The 25347-nt window shown below is 59.7% G+C and overlaps 1 protein-coding gene across 1 annotated transcript in view; it reads left to right on the top strand.

Annotated features, from left to right (window-relative positions):
• The window catches only part of prdm10 (PR domain containing 10), a 170125-nt gene that overhangs the window by 114167 nt on the left and 30611 nt on the right, over positions 1-25347 (top strand). The window contains exons 18-19 of the mRNA XM_067970795.1: positions 3760-3921; positions 16460-16636. Coding sequence (XP_067826896.1) covers positions 3760-3921; positions 16460-16636 — 339 coding nt within the window. The remainder of the gene's footprint in view (positions 1-3759; positions 3922-16459; positions 16637-25347) is intronic.

Below are 25347 nucleotides of genomic sequence, written 5' to 3'. Positions count from 1 at the left end.
ATATTCTATACCTCAACTAATAAAGGAAAGTATCCCGTATGCCTTTTTAACCACCTTATCTACCTGACCTGCTACCTTCAGGGATCTGTGGACATGCACTCCAAGGTCCCTCACTTCCTCTACACCTCTCAGTATCCTCCCATTTATTGTGTATTCCCTTGTCTTGTTTGCCCTCCCCAAATGCATTACCTCACACTTCTCTGGATTAAATTCCATTTGCCACTTTTCTGCCCACCTGACCAGTCCATTGATATCTTCCTGCAGTCCACAGCTTTCCTCCTCACTGTCAACCACACGGCCAATTTTTGTATCATCCGCAAACTTCTTGATCAAGCCCCCCAAATTCATGTCCAAATCATTAATATGTACCACAAAAAGCAAGGGACCCTTGCGGAACCCCACAGGAAACTGCTTTCCAGTTGCAAAAACACCCGTCAACCATTACCCTTTGCTTCCTGCCACTGAACCAATTTTGGATCCAACTTGCCACTTTTCCTTGGATTCCATGGGCTTTTACTTTTTTGATCAGTCTGCCATGTGGGACCTTGTCAGATGCCTTGCTAAAATCCATGTAGACTACATCAAATGCTTTACCCTCATCGACCCTCCTTGTTACCGCCTCAAAAAATTCAATCAAGTTAGTCAGACACGACCTTCCCTTAACAAATCCATGCTGACTGTCCTTGATTAACCCATGCCTTTCTAAGTGACGGTTTATGCTGTCCCTCAGAATTGATTCCAAAAATCTGCCCACCACCAAGATGAGACTGACTGGCCTATAATTACTTGGCCTATCTCTTTCTCCCTTTTTTAAACAATGGTACAACGTTAGCAGTCCTCCAATCCTCCAGCACCAGCCTGTATCCAGTGAAGATTGGAAAATGATGGTCAGAGTCTCGGCTATTCCTCCCTGTTTCTTTTAACGGCCTGGGATACATTTCATCCGGGCCTTGTGATTTATTCACTTTCAAAGATGCTAAACCCCTTAATACTTCCTCTCTCACTATGTTCATCCCATCCAATATTTCACACTCCTCCTCCTTAACTACAATCTCTGCATCGTCCCCCTCTTCTGTGAAGACAGATGCAAAGTATTCATTAAGAACCATACCCACATCTTTTAATCTAATACTATCCTTAACTTCTTTAGTTAGCCACGGATGGATCCCTTTTCCCATGGAGTTTTTATTCCTCAATGGAATGTATATTCGTTGAGAATTATGAATTGTTTCTTTAAACGTTCGCCATTGCTTATCTACGGTCCTATCTTTTAATCTAACTTCCCAATCAACCTTAGCCAACTCGCCCCTCATACCTATATAATTGGCTTTGTTTAGGTTTAAGGCTCCAGTTTTGGACTTAAGGTACGTCATTCTCAAACTCAATGTGAAATTCTATCATATTATGATCACCCTTTCCCAGAGGATCCCTTACTATGAGATTACTAGTTAACTCTGTCTCATTACATAAGGCAAGATCTCAAATAGCCTGTTCCCTGGTTGGTTCCATGACGTATTGTTCTACGAAACTGTCTCGGATGCATTCCATGAACTCATCCTTCAAACTACTTTTGCCAATTTGATTTGCCCAGTCTATATGAAGATTTGAAGTGAAAGCAAGGTGTCTCAGTCCAGATGGCGGTCTGATTCCTTTAGCAGTCATCCACCTTATGGTGCATTAAACGAAGTACGCTATGCTGGATGGAAATGGTAACGAGCTGCTAAACCCAGAATATAGCTTCAAATTAAATCAGGAAAGGACGGAGGACATCAATTTTAGTTAGGAAAAACAAAATTTAAGGTAGACATTAGGAAGAACTTAACTCAAAATGTTATAAATATTTGAAATAATCCACTATTAGGATAAACAAAAATATCGGGGATGCTCCTGGTGCTATAATGGCAGCATTGGCGTATTAGAGGCACGGGATTTGATGGGAGATTGAAGTACTGGAGGGATGGGCTTCGATGGGAGAGTTGGTACAGGAGGGAATTGGCTTCGATGGGAGATTGAAGGTACTGGAGGGATGGGCGATGATGGGAGAGTTGAGACTCGAGGGAAGGCTTTTGATGGGTGAATTATTGTCCTCTACTAGCAGCAGCTGCACTGAGAACGGTGCTGAGGCATAACGGACCTGCTGCAGTCTATTAATGGTCGTAGTGAAGAAGGAGGAGCCCAGAGGGGAGATGGAAAGGAGGAGAAATTGGACGACAATAAAGGGAAGATGGCCAAAGGTGGGAGTGCCAGCTGAACTGGAGTGGGGTTTGAATTAGGAGAAGAGTGTCTGTATGAAGAGGGAGGGTTTGTGGATGAGATAGATGGGAAGTTGGGGTGCAGCATCTCTCTATTGAATGTGGGAGAGTGAAGTAACTTCTGAGGATGTGATGTTCTGGTCAGTCTGTTTAAAATCCAAATGCCGCTAGACTTCGAATCAAATTTTAAAATAAAATATAAACATTCAGAAAACCAAAGAAATATCTATTGATTGTGAAGTAAAGGAGTGCTTAAAGTGGACCAGAATGCATCATTTTTAGTTCCACAATTGAAGTTGGGAGAGGGGAGGGCAAGCTTCCAGCACAACCCCCCCACCCCCCCCCCCCCCAAAGAAACGTACCACTAATTTGTGTTGTAAACCTTCAGAATCCTCTCCAGACTTTCATATATTTATGTTGTATTCCTCGAATACAAAGAAAGCACTTGCAATTATACAGCTCTTTTCACAACTTCAGGCTATCCCAGAGCCCAAGAATTGCTTTTGAAATGTGGTTGGTATTTTGTAGAGAAAATGTATCAGTTCTGTGCACAGCAAGGTCCCACAAATGGCAGAGGTGAATGACCAGTTGAAGTTGATCTGTTTTCGTGATGTTGGTTATAAACATTGGCCGGGACACCGGGAGAACTCCTCCACTTCTCTTCGAATAGTGCCAAGGGCTCTTTCACATTCACCCGAGAGGGCAGACAGGACCTCAGTTTAACATCTCATCCGACTGTGCAGCTCTCCCTCCCTAGATTATGATGTGGAGATGCCGGTGATGGACTGGGGTTGACAATTGTAAACAATTTTACAACACCAAGTTATAGTCCAACAATTTTATTTGAAATTCACAAGCTTTCGGAGGCTTCCTCCTTCCTCAGGTGAATTTCCACAACATTCACCTGAGGAAGGAGGAAACCTCCGAAAGCTTGTGAATTTCAAATAAAATTGTTGGACTATAACTTGGTGTTGTAAAATTGTTTACAATTCCCTAGATTAAGTTAGTGGGTTGGGGCCTGAACCCACGACCTTCTGACCTAGAGGCAAGAGTGCTACCAGTGAGCCTCGGCTGACCGTACAAGTAAAGGATTATATCTGCAAATTAAAGTACAAATCACGTGTCGCGGTCAGGCCTGTATAGTGTACTGTTGTTAGGGTTCAATTCACTTTGCAAGTTTTCTCTCTTGGTAAGCGGTGCGACATTTGATGCAATTTGCAGAATAGTCACTTCATTGTTTTCACTCCAATGTCTCCTGGAAAATGCACAACATCTGCACTGCTGGTATGCAGGAGACACAGGGTGGTATAGGATTGCTGTATGTGTGGGAGGCATAGGGGGTGGGGGGTGTGTATGAGTGAGTGAGGGAGACACTCTGGTTAATACTGTACTACCTACCATGCAGGACAGATAATGTTTGCTGTGTGCGAAGGCTGATGACAATGAGAAGTGTGTAAAGACTGTGACTTTCTTCTGCTCTGAATAATTCCCTTTATTCTGTCTCCAGGCAAAAATGGTGCAACACATCCGGAAAAAACATACGGATGTTTTGCAGGAGAATCCGAATGCACTACAGACACTGCCTGCACAAACACCCATCGTGGCCACTGTTATCAGTGCAGCACCGACTGTTGTGAACACAGATGGCTCAACTGGAGATGCCATTGTGGTGAGCACAAGACACGAGTCCTTAACACAGAGATACAAAGGATAACTGCAAATCTGGGGCAAGCAGAAAATGTGCAGCAGGTCTGTGAGCAACATGGAGTTAGAGAGGGTGAGAGAGAGTCGCGGAGAGGGGGCGGGGGAGAGAGTCGCGGAGAGGGGGCGGGGGAGAGAGTCGCGGAGAGGGGGCGGGGGAGAGAGTCGCGGAGAGGGGGCGGGGGAGAGAGTCGCGGAGAGGGGGCGGGGGAGGGAGTCGCGGAGAGGGGGCGGGGGAGAGAGTCGCGGAGAGGGGGCGGGGGAGAGAGTCGCGGAGAGGGGGCGGGGGAGGGAGTCGCGGAGAGGGGGCGGGGGAGGGAGTCGCGGAGAGGGGGCGGGGGAGAGAGTCGCGGAGAGGGGGCGGGGGAGAGAGTCGCGGAGAGGGGGCGGGGGAGAGAGTCGCGGAGAGGGGGCGGGGGAGAGAGTCGCGGAGAGGGGGCGGGGGAGAGAGTCGCGGAGAGGGGGCGGGGGAGAGAGTCGCGGAGAGGGGGCGGGGGAGAGAGTCGCGGAGAGGGGGCGGGGGAGAGAGTCGCGGAGAGGGGGCGGGGGAGAGAGTCGCGGAGAGGGGGCGGGGGAGGGAGTCGCGGAGAGGGGGCGGGGGAGAGAGTCGCGGAGAGGGGGCGGGGGAGGGAGTCGCGGAGAGGGGGCGGGGGAGGGAGTCGCGGAGAGGGGGCGGGGGAGAGAGTCGCGGAGAGGGGGCGGGGGAGAGAGTCGCGGAGAGGGGGCGGGGGAGAGAGTCGCGGAGAGGGGGCGGGGGAGAGAGTCGCGGAGAGGGGGCGGGGGAGGGAGTCGGGGAGAGGGGGCGGGGGAGGGAGTCGGGGAGAGGGGGCGGGGGAGAGAGTCGGGGAGAGGGGGCGGGGGAGAGAGTCGCGGAGAGGGGGCGGGGGAGAGAGTCGCGGAGAGGGGGCGGGGGAGAGAGTCGCGGAGAGGGGGCGGGGGAGAGAGTCGCGGAGAGGGGGCGGGGGAGAGAGTCGCGGAGAGGGGGCGGGGGAGAGAGTCGCGGAGAGGGGGCGGGGGAGAGAGTCGCGGAGAGGGGGCGGGGGAGAGAGTCGCGGAGAGGGGGCGGGGGAGAGAGTCGCGGAGAGGGGGCGGGGGAGGGAGTCGCGGAGAGGGGGCGGGGGAGGGAGTCGCGGAGAGGGGGCGGGGGAGAGAGTCGCGGAGAGGGGGCGGGGGAGGGAGTCGCGGAGAGGGGGCGGGGGAGGGAGTCGCGGAGAGGGGGCGGGGGAGGGAGTCGCGGAGAGGGGGCGGGGGAGGGAGTCGCGGAGAGGGGGCGGGGGAGGGAGTCGCGGAGAGGGGGCGGGGGAGGGAGTCGCGGAGAGGGGGCGGGGGAGGGAGTCGCGGAGAGGGGGCGGGGGAGGGAGTCGCGGAGAGGGGGCGGGGGAGGGAGTCGCGGAGAGGGGGCGGGGGAGGGAGTCGCGGAGAGGGGGCGGGGGAGGGAGTCGCGGAGAGGGGGCGGGGGAGGGAGTCGCGGAGAGGGGGCGGGGGAGGGAGTCGCGGAGAGGGGGCGGGGGAGGGAGTCGCGGAGAGGGGGCGGGGGAGGGAGTCGCGGAGAGGGGGCGGGGGAGGGAGTCGCGGAGAGGGGGCGGGGGAGGGAGTCGCGGAGAGGGGGCGGGGGAGGGAGTCGCGGAGAGGGGGCGGGGGAGGGAGTCGCGGAGAGGGGGCGGGAGAGAGGGGGTCGCGGAGAGGGGGCGGGAGAGAGGGGGTCGCGGAGAGGGGGCGGGAGAGAGGGGGTCGCGGAGAGGGGGCGGGGGAGGGAGTCGCGGAGAGGGGGCGGGAGAGAGGGGGTCGCGGAGAGGGGGCGGGAGAGAGGGGGTCGCGGAGAGGGGGCGGGAGAGAGGGGGTCGCGGAGAGGGGGCGGGAGGGAGAGGGTCGCGGAGAGGGGGCGGGAGAGAGAGGGTCGCGGAGAGGGGGCGGGAGAGAGGGGGTCGCGGAGAGGGGGCGGGAGAGAGGGGGTCGCGGAGAGGGGGCGGGAGGGAGAGGGGGTCGCGGAGAGGGGGCGGGAGGGAGAGGGGGTCGCGGAGAGGGGGCGGGAGGGAGAGGGTCGCGGAGAGGGGGCGGGAGAGAGGGAGTCGCGGAGAGGGGGCGGGAGAGAGGGAGTCGCGGAGAGGGGGCGGGAGAGAGGGGGTCGCGGAGAGGGGGCGGGAGAGAGGGGGTCGCGGAGAGGGGGCGGGAGAGAGAGTCGCGGAGAGGGGGCGGGAGAGAGGGGGTCGCGGAGAGGGGGCGGGAGGGGGTCGCGGAGAGGGGGCGGGAGAGAGTCGCGGAGAGGGGGCGGGAGAGAGGGGGCGGGAGAGAGGGGGCGGGAGAGAGGGTCGCGGAGAGGGGGCGGGAGAGAGTCGCGGAGAGGGGGCGGGAGAGAGGGGGTCGCGGAGAGGGGGCGGGAGAGAGGGGGTCGCGGAGAGGGGGCGGGAGAGAGGGGGTCGCGGAGAGGGGGCGGGAGGGAGAGGGGGTCGCGGAGAGGGGGCGGGAGGGAGAGGGGGTCGCGGAGAGGGGGCGGGAGGGAGAGGGTCGCGGAGAGGGGGCGGGAGAGAGGGAGTCGCGGAGAGGGGGCGGGAGAGAGGGGGTCGCGGAGAGGGGGCGGGAGAGAGAGTCGCGGAGAGGGGGCGGGAGAGAGTCGCGGAGAGGGGGCGGGAGAGAGTCGCGGAGAGGGGGCGGGAGAGAGGGGGCCGCGGAGAGGGGGCGGGAGAGAGGGGGCGGGAGAGAGGGGGCGGGAGAGAGGGGGCGGGAGAGAGGGGGCGGGAGAGAGGGGGTCGCGGAGAGGGGGCGGGAGAGAGGGGGTCGCGGAGAGGGGGCGGGAGAGAGAGTCGCGGAGAGGGGGCGGGAGAGAGTCGCGGAGAGGGGGCGGGAGAGAGGGGGCCGCGGAGAGGGGGCGGGAGAGAGGGGGCGGGAGAGAGGGGGCGGGAGAGAGGGGGCGGGAGAGAGGGGGCGGGAGAGAGGGGGCGGGAGAGAGGGGGCGGGAGAGAGAGTCGCGGAGAGGGGGCGGGAGAGAGTCGCGGAGAGGGGGCGGGAGAGAGTCGCGGAGAGGGGGCGGGAGAGAGGGGGCGGGAGAGAGGGGGCGGGAGAGAGGGGGCGGGAGAGAGGGGGCGGGAGAGAGGGGGCGGGAGAGAGGGGGCGGGAGAGAGGGGGCGGGAGAGAGAGTCGCGGAGAGGGGGCGGGAGAGAGTCGCGGAGAGGGGGCGGGAGAGAGGGGGTCGCGGAGAGGGGGCGGGAGAGAGGGGGTCGCGGAGAGGGGGCGGGAGGGAGAGGGGGTCGCGGAGAGGGGGCGGGAGGGAGAGGGGGTCGCGGAGAGGGGGCGGGAGGGAGAGGGTCGCGGAGAGGGGGCGGGAGAGAGGGAGTCGCGGAGAGGGGGCGGGAGAGAGGGGGTCGCGGAGAGGGGGCGGGAGAGAGAGTCGCGGAGAGGGGGCGGGAGAGAGAGTCGCGGAGAGGGGGCGGGAGAGAGTCGCGGAGAGGGGGCGGGAGAGAGGGGGCCGCGGAGAGGGGGCGGGAGAGAGGGGGCGGGAGAGAGGGGGCGGGAGAGAGGGAGTCGCGGAGAGGGGGCGGGAGAGAGAGTCGCGGAGAGGGGGCGGGAGAGAGTCGCGGAGAGGGGGCGGGAGAGAGGGGGCCGCGGAGAGGGGGCGGGAGAGAGGGGGCGGGAGAGAGGGGGCGGGAGAGAGGGGGCGGGAGAGAGGGGGCGGGAGAGAGGGGGCGGGAGAGAGAGTCGCGGAGAGGGGGCGGGGGAGAGGGGGCGGGAGAGAGGGGGCGGGAGAGGGGGCGGGAGAGAGGGGGCGGGAGAGAGGGGGCCGCGGAGAGGGGGCGGGAGAGAGGGGGCGGGAGAGAGGGGGCCGCGGAGAGGGGGCGGGAGAGAGGGGGCGGGAGAGAGGGGGCGGGAGAGAGGGGGCGGGAGAGAGGGGGCGGGAGAGAGGGGGCGGCGGAGAGGGGGCGGGAGAGAGGGGGCCGCGGAGAGGGGGCGGGAGGGAGAGGTCGCGGAGAGGGGGCGGGAGAGAGGGGGTCGCGGAGAGGGGGCGGGAGAGAGGGGGTCGCGGAGAGGGGGCGGGGGAGGGAGTCGCGGAGAGGGGGCGGGGGAGGGAGTCGCGGAGAGGGGGCGGGAGAGAGGGGGTCGCGGAGAGGGGGCGGGAGAGAGGGGGTCGCGGAGAGGGGGCGGGAGAGAGGGGGTCGCGGAGAGGGGGCGGGAGGGAGAGGGGTCGCGGAGAGGGGGCGGGAGGGAGAGGGGGTCGCGGAGAGGGGGCGGGAGAGAGAGTCGCGGAGAGGGGGCGGGAGAGAGTCGCGGAGAGGGGGCGGGAGAGAGGGGGCCGCGGAGAGGGGGCGGGAGAGAGGGGGCGGGAGAGAGGGGGCGGGAGAGAGGGGGCGGGAGAGAGAGTCGCGGAGAGGGGGCGGGAGAGAGTCGCGGAGAGGGGGCGGGAGAGAGTCGCGGAGAGGGGGCGGGGGAGAGGGGGCGGGAGAGAGGGGGCGGGAGAGAGTCGCGGAGAGGGGGCGGGAGAGAGGGGGCCGCGGAGAGGGGGCGGGAGAGAGGGGGCGGGAGAGAGGGGGCCGCGGAGAGGGGGCGGGAGAGAGGGGGCGGGAGAGAGGGGGCGGGAGAGAGGGGGCCGCGGAGAGGGGGCGGGAGAGAGGGGGCCGCGGAGAGGGGGCGGGAGGGAGAGGGTCGCGGAGAGGGGGCGGGAGAGAGGGGGTCGCGGAGAGGGGGCGGGAGAGAGGGGGTCGCGGAGAGGGGGCGGGGGAGGGAGTCGCGGAGAGGGGGCGGGGGAGGGAGTCGCGGAGAGGGGGCGGGAGAGAGGGGGTCGCGGAGAGGGGGCGGGAGAGAGGGGGTCGCGGAGAGGGGGCGGGAGAGAGGGGGTCGCGGAGAGGGGGCGGGAGGGAGAGGGTCGCGGAGAGGGGGCGGGAGAGAGGGGGTCGCGGAGAGGGGGCGGGAGAGAGGGGGTCGCGGAGAGGGGGCGGGAGGGAGAGGGGGTCGCGGAGAGGGGGCGGGAGGGAGAGGGTCGCGGAGAGGGGGCGGGAGAGAGGGAGTCGCGGAGAGGGGGCGGGAGAGAGGGGGTCGCGGAGAGGGGGCGGGAGAGAGAGTCGCGGAGAGGGGGCGGGGAGAGAGTCGCGGAGAGGGGGCGGGAGAGAGGGGGCCGCGGAGAGGGGGCGGGAGAGAGGGGGCGGGAGAGAGGGGGCGGGAGAGAGGGGGCGGGAGAGAGGGGGCGGGAGAGAGGGGGCGGGAGAGAGGGGGCGGGAGAGAGGGGGCGGGAGAGAGGGGGCGGGAGAGAGGGGGCCGGAGAGAGAGGGCCGCGGAGAGGGGGCGGGAGAGAGGGGGCGGGAGAGAGGGGGCCGCGGAGAGGGGGTCGCGGAGAGGGGGGCGGGAGAGAGGGGGTCGCGGAGAGGGGGCGGGAGAGAGGGGGTCGCGGAGAGGGGGCGGGAGAGAGGGGGTCGCGGAGAGGGGGCGGGAGGGAGAGGGGGTTGCGGAGAGGGGGCGGGAGGGAGAGGGTCGCGGAGAGGGGGCGGGAGGGAGAGGGGGTCGCGGAGAGGGGGCGGGAGGGAGAGGGGGTCGCGGAGAGGGGGCGGGAGGGAGAGGGTCGCGGAGAGGGGGCGGGAGAGAGGGAGTCGCGGAGAGGGGGCGGGAGAGAGGGGGTCGCGGAGAGGGGGCGGGAGAGAGAGTCGCGGAGAGGGGGCGGGAGAGAGTCGCGGAGAGGGGGCGGGAGAGAGGGGGCCGCGGAGAGGGGGCGGGAGAGAGGGGGCGGGAGAGAGGGGGCGGAGAGAGGGGGCGGGAGAGAGGGAGTCGCGGAGAGGGGGCGGGAGAGAGGGGGTCGCGGAGAGGGGGCGGGAGAGAGAGTCGCGGAGAGGGGGCGGGAGAGAGTCGCGGAGAGGGGGCGGGAGAGAGGGGGCCGCGGAGAGGGGGGCGGGAGAGAGGGGGCGGGAGAGAGGGGGGCGGGAGAGAGGGGGCGGGAGAGAGAGTCGCGGAGAGGGGGCGGGAGAGAGTCGCGGAGAGGGGGCGGGAGAGAGTCGCGGAGAGGGGGCGGGGGAAAGGGGCGGAGAGAGGGGGCGGGAGAGAGTCGCGGAGAGGGGGCGGGAGAGAGGGGGCCGCGGAGAGGGGGCGGGAGAGAGGGGGCGGGAGAGAGGGGGCGGGAGAGAGGGGGCCGCGGAGAGGGGGGCGGGAGAGAGGGGGCGGGAGGAGAGGGGGGCGGGAGAGAGGGGGCCGCGGAGAGGGGGCGGGAGAGAGGGGGCCGCGGAGAGGGGGCGGGAGGGAGAGGGTCGCGGAGAGGGGGCGGGAGAGAGGGGGTCGCGGAGAGGGGGCGGGAGAGAGGGGGTCGCGGAGAGGGGGCGGGGGAGGGAGTCGCGGAGAGGGGGCGGGGAGGGAGTCGCGGAGAGGGGGCGGGAGAGAGGGGGTCGCGGAGAGGGGGCGGGAGAGAGGGGGTCGCGGAGAGGGGGCGGGAGGGAGGGGGTCGCGGAGAGGGGGCGGGAGGGAGAGGGTCGCGGAGAGGGGGCGGGAGAGAGGGGGTCGCGGAGAGGGGGCGGGAGAGAGGGGGTCGCGGAGAGGGGGCGGGAGGGAGAGGGGGTCGCGGAGAGGGGGCGGGAGGAGAGGGTCGCGGAGAGGGGGCGGGAGAGAGGGAGTCGCGGAGAGGGGGCGGGAGAGAGAGTCGCGGAGAGGGGGCGGGAGAGAGTCGCGGAGAGGGGGCGGGAGAGAGGGGGCCGCGGAGAGGGGGCGGGAGAGAGGGGGGCGGGAGAGAGGGGGCGGGAGAGAGGGGGCGGGAGAGAGAGTCGCGGAGAGGGGGCGGGGGAGAGAGTCGCGGAGAGGGGGCGGGGGAGAGAGTCGCGGAGAGGGGGCGGGGGAGAGAGTCGCGGAGAGGGGGCGGGGAGAGAGTCGCGGAGAGGGGGCGGGGGAGAGAGTCGCGGAGAGGGGGCGGGGGAGGGAGTCGCGGAGAGGGGGCGGGGGAGGGAGTCGCGGAGAGGGGGCGGGGAGGGAGTCGCGGAGAGGGGGCGGGGGAGGGAGTCGCGGAGAGGGGGCGGGGGAGGGAGTCGCGGAGAGGGGGCGGGGGAGGGAGTCGCGGAGAGGGGGCGGGGGAGGGAGTCGCGGAGAGGGGGGCGGGGGAGGGAGTCGCGGAGAGGGGGCGGGGGAGGGAGTCGCGGAGAGGGGGCGGGGGAGGGAGTCGCGGAGAGGGGGCGGGGGAGGGAGTCGCGGAGAGGGGGCGGGGGAGGGAGTCGCGGAGAGGGGGCGGGGGAGGGAGTCGCGGAGAGGGGGCGGGGGAGGGAGTCGCGGAGAGGGGGCGGGGGAGGGAGTCGCGGAGAGGGGGCGGGGGAGGGAGTCGCGGAGAGGGGGCGGGGGAGGGAGTCGCGGAGAGGGGGCGGGGGAGGGAGTCGCGGAGAGGGGGCGGGAGAGAGGGGGTCGCGGAGAGGGGGCGGGAGAGAGGGGGTCGCGGAGAGGGGGCGGGAGGGAGGGGGTCGCGGAGAGGGGGCGGGAGGGAGAGGGTCGCGGAGAGGGGGCGGGAGAGAGAGGGTCGCGGAGAGGGGGCGGGAGAGAGGGGGTCGCGGAGAGGGGGCGGGAGAGAGGGGGTCGCGGAGAGGGGGCGGGAGGGAGAGGGGTCGCGGAGAGGGGGCGGGAGGGAGAGGGGGTCGCGGAGAGGGGGCGGGAGGGAGAGGGGTCGCGGAGAGGGGGCGGGAGAGAGGGAGTCGCGGAGAGGGGGCGGGAGAGAGGGAGTCGCGGAGAGGGGGCGGGAGAGAGGGGGTCGCGGAGAGGGGGCGGGAGAGAGGGGGTCGCGGAGAGGGGGCGGGAGAGAGGGTCGCGGAGAGGGGGCGGGAGAGAGAGTCGCGGAGAGGGGGCGGGAGAGAGGGGGTCGCGGAGAGGGGGCGGGGAGAGAGTCGCGGAGAGGGGGCGGGAGAGAGGGGGCCGCGGAGAGGGGGCGGGAGAGAGGGGGCGGGAGAGAGGGGGCGGGAGAGAGGGGGCGGGAGAGAGAGTCGCGGAGAGGGGGCGGGAGAGAGTCGCGGAGAGGGGGCGGGAGAGAGTCGCGGAGAGGGGGCGGGAGAGAGGGGGTCGCGGAGAGGTGGCGGGAGAGAGGGGGTCGCGGAGAGGGGGCGGGAGGGAGAGGGGGTCGCGGAGAGGGGGCGGGAGGGAGAGGGGGTCGCGGAGAGGGGGCGGGAGGGAGAGGGGGTCGCGGAGAGGGGGCGGGAGGGAGAGGGTCGCGGAGAGGGGGCGGGAGAGAGGGAGTCGCGGAGAGGGGGCGGGAGAGAGGGGGTCGCGGAGAGGGGGCGGGAGAGAGAGTCGCGGAGAGGGGGCGGGAGAGAGTCGCGGAGAGGGGGCGGGAGAGAGTCGCGGAGAGGGGGCGGGAGAGAGTCGCGGAGAGGGGGCGGGAGAGAGGGGGCCGCGGAGAGGGGGCGGGAGAGAGGGGGCGGGAGAGAGGGGGCGGGAGAGAGGGAGTCGCGGAGAGGGGGCGGGAGAGAGGGGGTCGCGGAGAGGGGGCGGGAGAGAGAGTCGCGGAGAGGGGGCGGGAGAGAGTCGCGGAGAGGGGGCGGGAGAGAGGGGGCCGCGGAGAGGGGGCGGGAGAGAGGGGGCGGGAGAGAGGGGGCGGGAGAGAGGGGGCGGGAGAGAGGGGGCGGGAGAGAGGGGGCGGGAGAGAGGGGGCGGGAGAGAGGGGGCGGGAGAGAGGGGGCGGGAGAGAGTCGCGGAGAGGGGGCGGGAGAGAGGGGGCGGGAGAGAGGGGGCGGGAGAGAGGGGGCGGGAGAGAGGGGGCGGGAGAGAGGGGGCGGGAGAGAGGGGGCGGGAGAGAGAGTCGCGGAGAGGGGGCGGGAGAGAGTCGCGGAGAGGGGGCGGGAGAGAGGGGGTCGCGGAGAGGGGGCGGGAGGGAGAGGGGGTCGCGGAGAGGGGGCGGGAGGGAGAGGGTCGCGGAGAGGGGGCGGGAGAGAGGGAGTCGCGGAGAGGGGGCGGGAGAGAGGGGGTCGCGGAGAGGGGGCGGGAGAGAGAGTCGCGGAGAGGGGGCGGGAGAGAGTCGCGGAGAGGGGGCGGGAGAGAGGGGGCCGCGGAGAGGGGGCGGGAGAGAGGGGGCGGGAGAGAGGGGGCGGGAGAGAGGGAGTCGCGGAGAGGGGGCGGGAGAGAGGGGGTCGCGGAGAGGGGGCGGGAGAGAGAGTCGCGGAGAGGGGGCGGGAGAGAGTCGCGGAGAGGGGGCGGGAGAGAGGGGGCCGCGGAGAGGGGGCGGGAGAGAGGGGGCGGGAGAGAGGGGGCGGGAGAGAGGGGGCGGGAGAGAGGGTCGCGGAGAGGGGGCGGGAGAGAGTCGCGGAGAGGGGGCGGGAGAGAGTCGCGGAGAGGGGGCGGGGGAGAGGGGGCGGGAGAGAGGGGGCGGGAGAGAGGGGGCGGGAGAGAGTCGCGGAGAGGGGGCGGGAGAGAGGGGGCCGCGGAGAGGGGGCGGGAGAGAGGGGGCGGGAGAGAGGGGGCCGCGGAGAGGGGGCGGGAGAGAGGGGGCCGCGGAGAGGGGGCGGGAGAGAGGGGGCCGCGGAGAGGGGGCGGGAGAGAGGTGGCCGCGGAGAGGGGGCGGGAGGGAGAGGGTCGCGGAGAGGGGGCGGGAGAGAGGGGGTCGCGGAGAGGGGGCGGGAGAGAGGGGGTCGCGGAGAGGGGGCGGGGGAGGGAGTCGCGGAGAGGGGGCGGGGGAGGGAGTCGCGGAGAGGGGGCGGGAGAGAGGGGGTCGCGGAGAGGGGGCGGGAGAGAGGGGGTCGCGGAGAGGGGGCGGGAGAGAGGGGGTCGCGGAGAGGGGGCGGGAGGGAGAGGGTCGCGGAGAGGGGGCGGGAGAGAGGGGGTCGCGGAGAGGGGGCGGGAGAGAGGGGGTCGCGGAGAGGGGGCGGGAGGGAGAGGGGGTCGCGGAGAGGGGGCGGGAGGGAGAGGGTCGCGGAGAGGGGGCGGGAGAGAGGGAGTCGCGGAGAGGGGGCGGGAGAGAGGGGGTCGCGGAGAGGGGGCGGGAGAGAGAGTCGCGGAGAGGGGGCGGGAGAGAGTCGCGGAGAGGGGGCGGGAGAGAGGGGGCCGCGGAGAGGGGGCGGGAGAGAGGGGGCGGGAGAGAGGGGGCGGGAGAGAGGGGGCGGGAGAGAGGGGGCGGGAGAGAGGGGGCGGGAGAGAGGGGGCGGGAGAGGGGGCGGGAGAGAGAGTCGCGGAGAGGGGGCGGGAGAGAGGGGGCCGCGGAGAGGGGGCGGGAGAGAGGGGGCGGGAGAGAGGGGGCGGGAGAGAGGGGGCGGGAGAGAGGGGGCGGGAGAGAGGGGGCGGGAGAGAGGGGGCCGGAGAGAGAGGGCCGCGGAGAGGGGGCGGGAGAGAGGGGGCGGGAGAGAGGGGGCGGGAGAGAGGGGGCCGCGGAGAGGGGGCGGGAGAGAGGGGGTCGCGGAGCGGGGGCGGGAGAGAGGGGGTCGCGGAGAGGGGGCGGGAGAGAGGGGGTCGCGGAGAGGGGGCGGGAGAGAGGGGGTCGCGGAGAGGGGGCGGGAGGGAGAGGGGGTCGCGGAGAGGGGGCGGGAGGGAGAGGGTCGCGGAGAGGGGGCGGGAGGGAGAGGGGGTCGCGGAGAGGGGGCGGGAGGGAGAGGGTCGCGGAGAGGGGGCGGGAGAGAGGGAGTCGCGGAGAGGGGGCGGGAGAGGGGGTCGCGGAGAGGGGGCGGGAGAGAGGGGGTCGCGGAGAGGGGGCGGGAGAGAGGGGGTCGCGGAGAGGGGGCGGGAGAGAGGGGGTCGCGGAGAGGGGGCGGGAGAGAGGGGGTCGCGGAGAGGGGGCGGGAGAGAGGGGGTCGCGGAGAGGGGGCGGGAGAGAGGGGGTCGCGGAGAGGGGGCGGGAGAGAGGGGGTCGCGGAGAGGGGGCGGGAGAGAGGGGGTCGCGGAGAGGGGGCGGGAGAGAGGGGGTCGCGGAGAGGGGGCGGGAGAGAGGGGGTCGCGGAGAGGGGGCGGGAGAGAGGGGGTCGCGGAGAGGGGGCGGGAGAGAGAGTCGCGGAGAGGGGGCGGGAGAGAGGGGGTCGCGGAGAGGGGGTCGCGGAGAACGGGGCGGGAGAGAGTGGGTCGCGGAGAGGGGGCGGGAGACTGGGTCGCGGAGAGGGGGTGGGAGAGACTGGGTGAGAGGGAGGGAGAGTGGGTGTGACAGGGTCAGTGATACAAAGACAGACAGACAGAGAGGGTGCGAGAGGGAGAGACAGAGACTGTCGGGGGGTGCGAGAGGGATAGAAATAGGCTGACAGATTAATTATGTATTTGCAGCATTTTCTGTTTTTATTTCTTAATACTGTGCTTAATCTTAATACTTAATCTGGTTCGATTCGCGCTGCTGGTTTAGACAGAGAGCTGTAACGATCACAATCACCACTTGTAATCAGCCTGGCCATGCACTCCCTCTAATCGAGGTTTGGTGTGCTGAGGGGCTCTGAGTTCCTCAGCTGCAGGCACGGTAGTGTGAACGTTATTGAAAGTGCAGCTTATGGTCTACACATGGTTCTCCCGCAACTGGCTGCACTAAAGAATACAAAAAGCTCTGAGTTAGCTCGTCCCAGCAGCAGCAGCAGCAGCACCACTTTCGGTGCATCATTTGACCTGCTGCAGGCTCTGCCCCTGGCTAATTCCTGAGGGAGAAGGCCATTGGGTGGGAGTTCTCACAAGGATTCTCACTGCTCTCCCACAGTCAGAGCTGCCAGCTGAAAGCGCCTTTGTAGGACTGAGAAACAATCACGCAGCCCTTCCTCTAATGGATTTTGTACCATTTGCACTCATACACAACCTGTGGTAATCTCCTGAGGGAAGCAAGCACCTAGCTGGAACTGCCACGCGAGGCACCAACGTCTGGAGTAAGACGAGTGACTCAGCCCCCTCAGTGCAAAGTGGGACTTTCTGAGCTGTCAACCGGAGATTAATCCAAATCATAAGGAAATATGATTTATCTCCAGCAGCGACAGGTCGTAGCTGGGCTAAAATCAAAGTCTGCACCCCCAATAGTCCAGCAGGCAAAGGCATGGCCATACAGGCCAGTAAGTTCCAGAGTCAACTGGGGCGCTACAGTTAGCCTCAGTGCACCTGGGTACGGGAAAGATAAAGATCGGTCAGGGTTCCTACTGCTGATCACTGCCTGATTCCTGTTGGTAAGTTTGTTTGTGCAGCTGTCAGGTGAAGGCAGGATCAGGTTGAACTGTGGTCTTTCCCTCTGTCGGAGCGCTTGACAGCACTCACTGTCTCGTCCCCTCTCCACATAAAGAATGGCCACTTGGACAGGCTGCTGCCCATCGAATAGTCCAGCCCATGTCAGCACTTTCAGAGAGGGAGGAGAGCAAATATCTGTATGTTTGAGACACATTCCATTTTGCAGCTGTCGGCTAAATGGGATTGAATTCTGTGCCTATTAAGGCTGCTCACTAAGCAGGATTGAGAGTGGCAAAACTTGGCAATGCTGCTCACACTCAGTACAACTAATTGTGGATCACTGCTCACACTTAGTACAGCTGTGGACCGCTGCTCACACTCTGTATATCTGTGCACTGCAATCCCGTACAGCTGTGTAATGGTTTTAAATGATGTGAAGACTAAGCTCTTTTGCTCTTCCACAGACAACTGACCTGCTGACTCAGGCGATGAGCGAGCTGTCGCAGACGCTGACTACTGACTACCGCGCAGCTCAGGGAGACTACCAGCGCGTGCAGTACATTCCTGTCTCTCAGCACATCCAACCAGTTCAGGGACAGCAGCCTCAGCACATCCAGCTCCAGGTGGTACAGGTGGCACAGGTGGGTGACGCATGTGTACGTGTGTGTATTTACACACAAAATGAACAAGGCAGCAATAGCTTTAACACTGAAGAACAGAGAGACATCGCAAAGTACTTTTAAAAGGCAAAAGAAAGATGGAAAGTACCAAGCAAAAGAGAAAGGGGGTGTGGGAAGGACCATGGGAACAGGAGTTGGCCATTCAGCTCCTCGGGACTGTTCTGTCATTCAATGAGATCATGGCTGATCTGTATCTTAACTCCATTTACCCGCCTTGGTTCAGTAATCCCTAATACCCTTGCCTAACAAAAATCTAGCAATCTCAACTTTGACATTTTCAATTGTCCCCCAGCCTCAAAACTGTTTGGGGGAGAGAGTTCCAGATTTCCACTCCCCTTTGTGTGAAGAAGTGCTTCCTGACATCACCCTTGAACGGCCTAGCTCTAATTTTAAGGTTATGCCCCCTCGTTCTGGTCTCCCCCACCAGAGGAAAGAGTTCCCCTCTATCTACCCTATCAAATCCTTTAATCATCTTAAACACTTCAATTAGATCAGCCCTTAATCTTCTATACTCAAGAGAACACAGGCCCAGTCTATGCAATCAGTCCTCATAATTTAACCCTTTGAGCCCCGGTATCATTCTGGTGAATCTGCACTGCACCCCCTCCAAGGTCAGTATTTCCTTCCTGAGGTGCGGTGCCCAGAACTGAACACAGTCTCCAGATGGGGTCTGACCAGAGCTTTATATAACTGTAACATAACTTTCACCCCTTTGTATTGCTGCCCTCTTGAGATAAAGGCCAACATTGCATTAGCTTTTTAATTATTTTTTGCACCTGTCCATTTGCCTTTAGTGATTTCTGTACTTGGACCCCATAATCTCTCTTTGCTCCTCCACAGTTCCTGGCTTCTCAACATTCAGAAAATACCCTGATTTTTCTTTCTTGGGTCCAAAGTGGATGACCTCACACTTCCCCACATTAAACTCCATCTACCACAGTTTTGCCCACTCACTTAATCTATCATAGTATCATAGTAGGTACAGCACAGGAGGAGGCTCTTGGAAAGAGCTATCCAATTAGTCCCATTTCCCCCGGGTACAGCCCAGGTACATTCCCACGAGGGGGAAAGGTAGAGCAACCAAAGCCAGAGCTCCCTGGATGACTAAAGAGAGAGTAAGATGAAGCAGAGAAAGGGGGCATATGTTAGATGTCAGGTAGATGATTCAAGTGAGAACCAGGCTGAATATAGAAAGTACAGAGGAAAAGTGAAAAAGGAAATAAGAGGGGCAAAGAGAGAGTATGAGAATAGACTGGAGGCCAACATAAAAGGGAATCCAAGCATCTTCTATAGGCATATAAATAATAAACAGGTAGTAAGAAGAGGCAGATTAGGGACCAAAAAGGAGATCTATGCATGGAGGCAGAGGGCTGAGGTACTAAATGAGTATATTGCATCAGTCTTTACTGAGGAAGAAGATGCTGCCAAAGCCACAGTAAAAAAGGAGGTAGTTGAGATACTGGATGGGCTAAAAATTGATAGAGGTGGTACTATAAAGGCTAACTGTACTAAAAGTAGATAAGTCCTAGTCTGGATGGGATACATCCTAGGTTGCTGAGGGAGGTATGGGTGGAAATTGCAGAGGTGCTGGTCCATAACCTTCCAATCGTCCATAGACATGGGGGTGATACAAGAGGACTGGAGAATTGCAAATCATAGAAAGTTACGGCACAGAAGGAGGCCATCCAGCCCATCATGTCCTTCCTAGCCAAAAAAGAGCTATCTAGCTTAATCCCACTTTCCAGCACTTGGTCTGTAGCCCTGTAGGTTACGGCACTTCAAGTGCACATCCAAGTACTTTTTAAATGAGTTGAGGGTTTCTGCCTCTACCACCCTTTCAAGCAGTGAGTTCCAGACCCCCCACCACCCTCTGGGTGAAAACATTTCTCCTCAGCTCCCCTCTAATCCTTCTACCAATCACTTTAAATCTATGCCCCCTAGTCATTTACCCCTCTGCTAAGGGAAATAGGTCCTCCCGATCCACTCGATCTAGTCCAGTCATAATTTTATACACCTCAATTACATCTCCCCTCAGCCTCCTTTGTTCCAAAGAAAACAACCCCAGCCTATCCAATCTTTCCTCATAGCTAAAATTCTCCAGTCCTGGCAACATCCTCGTAAATCTCCTCTGTACCCTCTCTAGTCCAATCACATCTTTCCTGTAATGTGGTGACCAGAACTGTACGCAGTACTCGAGCTGTGGCCTAACCAATGTTTTATACAGTTCTAGCATACCCTCCCTGCTCTTATATTCTATACCTTGGCTAATAAAGGAAAGTATGCCTTTTTAACCACCTTATCTACCTGTTCTGCTACCTTCAGGGATCTGTGGACATACACTCCAAGGTCCCTTTGTTCCTCTGCACCTCAGTATCCTCCCATTTATTATGTATTCCCTTGCCTTGTTTGCCCTCCCCAAATGCATTACCTCACACTTCTCTGGATTGAATTCCATTTGCCACTTTTCTGCCCATTTGACCAGTCCATTGATATCTTCCTGCAGTCTACAGCTTTCCTCCTCACTATCAACTGCACGGCCAATTTTTGTATCATCTGCAAACTTCTTTATCAAGCTCCCCACATTTAAGTCCAGATCATTAATATGTACCACAAAAAGCAAGGGACCCAGTACTGAGCCTTGCGGAACCCCACTGGAACAGCCTTCCAGTTGCAAAATCACCCGCCAACCATTATTACCCTTTACTTCCTGCAACTGAGTAAAGTTTGCATCCAACTTGCCACTTTCCCTTGGATCCCATGGACTTTTACTTTTTTGACCAGTCTGCCATGTGGGACCTTGTCAGATGCCTTGCTGAAATCCATGTAGACGACATCAAACGCACGTCCCTCATCGACCCTTCTTGTTACGTCCTCAAAAAATTCAATCAAGTTAGTCAGACACGACCTTCCCTTAACAAATCCATGCTGACTGTCCTTGATTAAGCCATGCCTTTCTAAATGACAATTTATGTTGTCCCTCAGAATTCATTCCAATAATTTGCCCACCACTGAGGTTAGACTGACTGGCCAATAATTACTATGTCTCTCTCTTTCTCTCTTAAAACAACTGTACAACGTTGGCAGTCCTCCAATCCCCCAGCACCACGCCTGCAGCCAGGGAGAATCGGAAAATTATGGCCAGAGCCTCCGTTATAACTTTGTTATAAAGCAAAATCCCGCTATTGTCACAGTACTGTGATAAATGTTACATCCTTGTTCAAAAAAGACTAAGGATAAACCCAGCAACCACAGGCCAGTCAGTTTAACCTCGGTGGTGAGGAAACTTTTAGAAACAATAATCCAGGACAAAATTAATTGTTACTTGGACACGTGTGGATTAATAAAGGAAAGCCAGCACGGATTTGTTAAAGCCAAATCATGTTTAACTAACTTGATTGAGTTTTTGATGAGGTAACAGAGAGAGTAGATGAGGACAATGCAGTTCATGTTGTGGATATGGACTTTGGAAAGGCATTTGATAAAGTGCCACATAATAGGCTTGTTAGCAAAATTGAAGCCCGTGGAATAAAAGGGGCAGTGACAGCATGGATACAAAATTGGCTAAATGACAGGAAGCAGAGAGTAGTGGTGAACAGTTGTTTTTCAGACTGAAGGGAGGTGTACACTGGTGTTTCCCAGAGGTCGGTACTAGGACCACTGCTTTTCTTGATGTATATTAATGACTTGGACAATTTCAAAATTTGCAGATGACACAAAACTTGAAGTGTAGTAAACAGTGAGGAGGATAGTGATTGACTTCAAGAGGACATAGACAGGTTGGTGGAATGGGCGAACACATGGCAGATGAAATTTAACGCAGAGAAGTGCAAAGTGATACATTTTGGCAGGAAGACTGAGGAGAGGCAATATAAACTAAATGGTACAATTCTAAAGGGGGTGCAGGAACAGAGAGACCTGGGAGTATATGTACACAAATCTTTGACAGGTTGAGAAAGCAGTTAAAAAAGCATACGGGATCCTGGGCTTTATAAATAGAGGCATAGAGTACAAAAACAAGGACGTTGTGTTGAACCTTTATAGAACACTGGTCGGGCCACAGCTGGAGTATTGTGTCCAATTCTGGGCACCGCACTTTAGGAAGGATGTGAAGGCCTTAGAGAGAGTGCAGAAAAGATTTGCTAGAATGATTCCAGGGATGAGGGACTTCAGTTACGTGGATAGACTGGAGAAGCTGGGGTTCGTTCTCCTTAGAGCAGAGAAGGTTGCGAGGAGATTTGATAGAAATGTTCAAAATCATGAAGGGTTTAGATAAAGTAAATAAAGAGAAATTGTTCCCATTGGTGGAAGAGTCAAGAACCAGAGGACACAGATTTAAGGTGATTAGCAGAAGAACCAAAGGTGACAATGAGGAACAACTTTTTTTACGCAGTGAGTGATTAGGATCTGGAATGCGCTGCCTGGGGGGTTGGTGGAGGCAGATTCAATCGTGGCTTTCAAAAAGGAATTGGATAAATACTTGAAGGGAAAACATTCGCTGGGCTACGGGGAAAGAGCGGGAGAATGGAACTAACTGGATTGCTCTTGCAAAGAGCTGGCATGGGCTCAACAGGCCGAATGGCCTCCATCTGTGCTGTAACCATTCTATGATTCTATGCTCCGTCCCACTAGCCCTGTAAACTTTTTCCCTTCAAGTATTTATCTAATTCCCTTGTAAAAGTTACTATTGAATCTGCTTCCACCACAGATCATTACAACTCGCCGGGTAAAAGATGTCCTTTTGCAACCTTCTCTCCCATCTGCACTATTTATTGTGCCGCCTAACTTGGTGTTGTCAGCAAACTTAGATACACGGCTCTCTATTCCTTCATCCAAGTCATTTATAAATATAGTGAAAAGCTGAGGCCCCAGTACAGATCCCTGGGGGACACCACTAGTCACATCCTGTCAATATGAGGACAGACCCATTATCCCAACTCTCTGTCTTCTTGCCTCCTAACCAACTCCCTACCCATGTCTATGCGAAAAGATCGGATAGGCTGGGGCTGTTTTCTTTGGAACAAAGGAGGCTGAGGGGAGATTTGATTGAGCTGAAAAAATATGATGGGACTAGATCGAGTGGATAGGGAGGACCTATTTCCCTTAGCAGAGGGATCAATAACCAGGGGGCATAGATTTAAAGTAACTGGTAGAAGGATTAGAGGGGAACTGAGGAGAAATGTTTTCCCCCAGAGGGTGGTGGGGGGTCTGGAACTCACTGCCTGAAAGGGTGGTAGAGGCAGAAACCCTCAACTCATTTAAAAAGTACTTGGATGTGTACCTGAAGTGCCGTAACCTACAGGGCTACGGACCAAGTGCTGGACAGTGGGATTAAGCTGGATAGCTCTTCTTTGTCCAGCACTGACTCGATAGGTCAAATGGCCTCCTTCTGTGCTGTAACTTTCTATGATGTCAATAGATTGCATCCAAAACCATGCGCTCTTGTTAACAGTCTCTTATGTGGAACCTTATCGAATGCTTTCTCTAAGTCCCAATAAATAACATCCATAGACCCTTATCTACCATGTTAGTTACCTCCTCAAAAAATTCAACTAGGTTCGTTAGACATGCTTACCCTTTACAAATCCATGCTGGCTCTGTCTGATCAGTTGGTGTTTGTCCAAGTGCTCAGTACTATCCCTAATAAAAGATTCTAGTAGCTTCCCCACAGCAGACGTTAGACTATTAGGCCTATCGAAAGAAGAATTTTGAAAGCAAGGAGGGAGGTAGCAAGATGAAGGGATCAAGGGAGGGAGTTGCAGAAAGCAGAAGCTTATGAGTGAGCACCAATGGAAGGAGTAGGCAGGAAGCATGCCAGTATTGGAGATGAGCAAGTTGTTTGTCAGGATGTACAGTTGAAGGAAATTGCTGAGGGAAGAAAGGTGAGGCCATGATGAAGCAAGGGCAGGGATCTCGAAGTCAGTTCGCTGGGGCACAGAGAGGCAATGTGAGATGGAGAGGATGCGTTTATGGGGATGTGGAATTTTATTGGGATGAGAACACGAGCCATGGCGTTCTGAATAAGTTGTAAATTTTGACTGATGCAGGGAGGTGTTGGACAGAAATGATGGGTATGGATTAGAGATTCGGCAGCAGTTTATGAATTAGGGGTCAGCTGTGGCTCAGTGGGTAGCTCTCTCGCCTCTGAGTCAGAAGGTTGTGGGTTCAAGTCCCACTCCAGAGACCGAAGCACAAAATCTAGTCTGACACTCCAGTGCAGTATTAAGAGAGCGCTGCACTGTCGGAGGTGCCGTCTTTCGGGTGAGATGTTAAACCGAGGCCCCGTCTGCCCTCAGGTAGATGTAAAAGATCCCTTGTCACTATTTTGAAGAAGAGCAGGGAAGTTCTCCGCAGTGACCTCGCCAATGTTTATCCTTCAACAAACATCACTAAAACAGATTATCTGGTCATTATCACTGCTGTTTATGGGAACTTGCTGTGCTCAAATTGGCTGCTGCGTTTCCTGCGTTACAACAGTGTCGATACTTCAAAAATACTTCATTGGCTGTGTGGCGCTATATAAATGCAAGTGCTTGCCTTTCTTTCAGTTGGGAGTAGTTGGGCTGGTGGACTGTATAGCATGGCGAGGAGGTTGGGATGATTGGCAATGTGAAAAACAGCAGTGTATTTGAAGCGAATAAGAAGAGATAACAAGCAATGGTCACAACCGCACAAGATGTTGATTGTGACTTTAACCATTGAGAATTAACATCAAAGGAAACTCCTTCATACAAAAAATAATAATTGTCTTCAATAGATTGCCGGGCAAGATGGGATTCATTTAAAAACAATTGGATGTCACATTGAGAGAGTGAATATTAGTGGGAAAAGTTTTGACGAGAGATTTCGGGCTCTCGCAGGATGGGTTTCAATGGGAGAGTTAGGGTACTGGGGGATGGGCTTCGATGGGAGAGTTAGGGTAATGGGGGATGGGCTTCAATGGGAGAGTTAGGGTAATGGGGGATGGGCTTCAATGTGAGTGTTAGGGTAATGGGGGATGGGCTTCGATGGGAGAGTTAGGGGAATGGGGGATGGGCTTCAATGGGAGAGTTAGGGGAATGGGGGATGGGCTTCAATGAGAGAGTTAGGGTAATGGGGGATGGGCTTCAATGGGAGAGTTAGGGTAATGGGGGATGGGCTTCAATGTGAGTGTTAGGGTAATGGGGGATGGGCTTCAATGTGAGTGTTAGGGTACTGGGGGATGGGCTTCGATGGGAGAGTTAGGGTACTGGGGGATGGGCTTCAATGTGAGTGTTAGGGTAATGGGGGAAGGGCTTCAATGGGAGAGTTAGGGTACTGGGGGATGGGCTTCAATGTGAGTGTTAGGGTAATGGGGGAAGGGCTTCAATGGGAGAGTTAGGGTAATGGGGGATGGGCTTCAATGGGAGAGTTAGGGTAATGGGGGATGGGCTTCAATGTGAGTGTTAGGGTACTGGGGGATGGGCTTCAATGTGAGTGTTAGGGTACTGGGGGATGGGCTTCGATGGGAGAGTTAGGGTACTGGGGGATGGGCTTCAATGTGAGTGTTAGGGTAATGGGGGAAGGGCTTCAATGGGAGAGTTAGGGTAATGGGGGATGGGCTTCAATGGGAGAGTTAGGGTAATGGGGGATGGGCTTCAATGTGAGTGTTAGGGTAATGGGGGATGGGCTTCGATGGGAGAGTTAGGGTAGAGTCATAGAATCATACAGCACGGATAGAGGCCCTTCGGCCCATCGTGTCCACGCCGGCCATCAGCCCTGTCTACTCTAATCCCATATTCCAGCATTTGGTCCGTAGCCTTGTATGCTATGGCATTTCAAGTGCTCATCCAAATGCTTCTTGAATGTTGTGAGGGTTCCTGCCTCCACAACCCTTTCAGGCAGTGAGTTCCAGACTCCAACCACCCTCTGGGTGAAAAAGTTCTTTCTCAAATCCCCTCTAAACCTCCCGCCTTTTACCTTGAATCTATGCCCCCTTGTTATAGAACCCTCAACGAAGGGAAAAAGCTCCTTAGTATCCATCCTATCTGTGCCCCTCATAATTTTGTACACCTCAATCATGTCCCCCCTCAGCCTCCTCTGCTCCAAGGAAAACAAACCCAATCTTCCCAGTCTCTCTTCATAGCTGAAGCGCTCCAGCCCTGGTAACATCCTGGTGAATCTCCTCTGCACCCTCTCCAAAGCGATCACATCCTTCCTGTAGTGTGGCGACCAGAACTGCACACAGTACTCCAGCTGTGGCCTAACCAGTGTTTTATACAGCTCCATCATAACCTCCTTGCTCTTATATTCTATGCCTCGGCTAATAAAGGCAAGTATCCCATATGCCTTCTTTACCACCTTATCTACCTGTTCCGCCGCCTTCAGGGATCTGTGAACTTTCACACCAAGATCCCTCTGACCCTCTGTCTTGCCTAGGGTCCTCCCATTCATTGTGTATTCCCTTGCCTTGTTAGTCCCTCCAAAGTGCATCACCTCGCACTTTTCCGGGTTAAATTCCATTTGCCACTGTTCCGCCCATCTGACCAACCCATCTATATCGTCCTGCAGACTGAGGCTATCCTCCTCGCTATTTACCACCCTACCAATTTTTGTATCATCAGCGAACTTACTGATCATACCTTTTACATTCATATCCAAGTCATTAATGTAGACCACAAACAGCAAAGGACCCAGCACCGATCCCTGTGGTACCC

Source organism: Heptranchias perlo, chromosome 33 (genome assembly GCF_035084215.1).
Source record: "Heptranchias perlo isolate sHepPer1 chromosome 33, sHepPer1.hap1, whole genome shotgun sequence".
Taxonomy (NCBI): domain Eukaryota; kingdom Metazoa; phylum Chordata; class Chondrichthyes; order Hexanchiformes; family Hexanchidae; genus Heptranchias; species Heptranchias perlo.
This window is presented reverse-complemented; position numbering and strand designations above follow the sequence as displayed.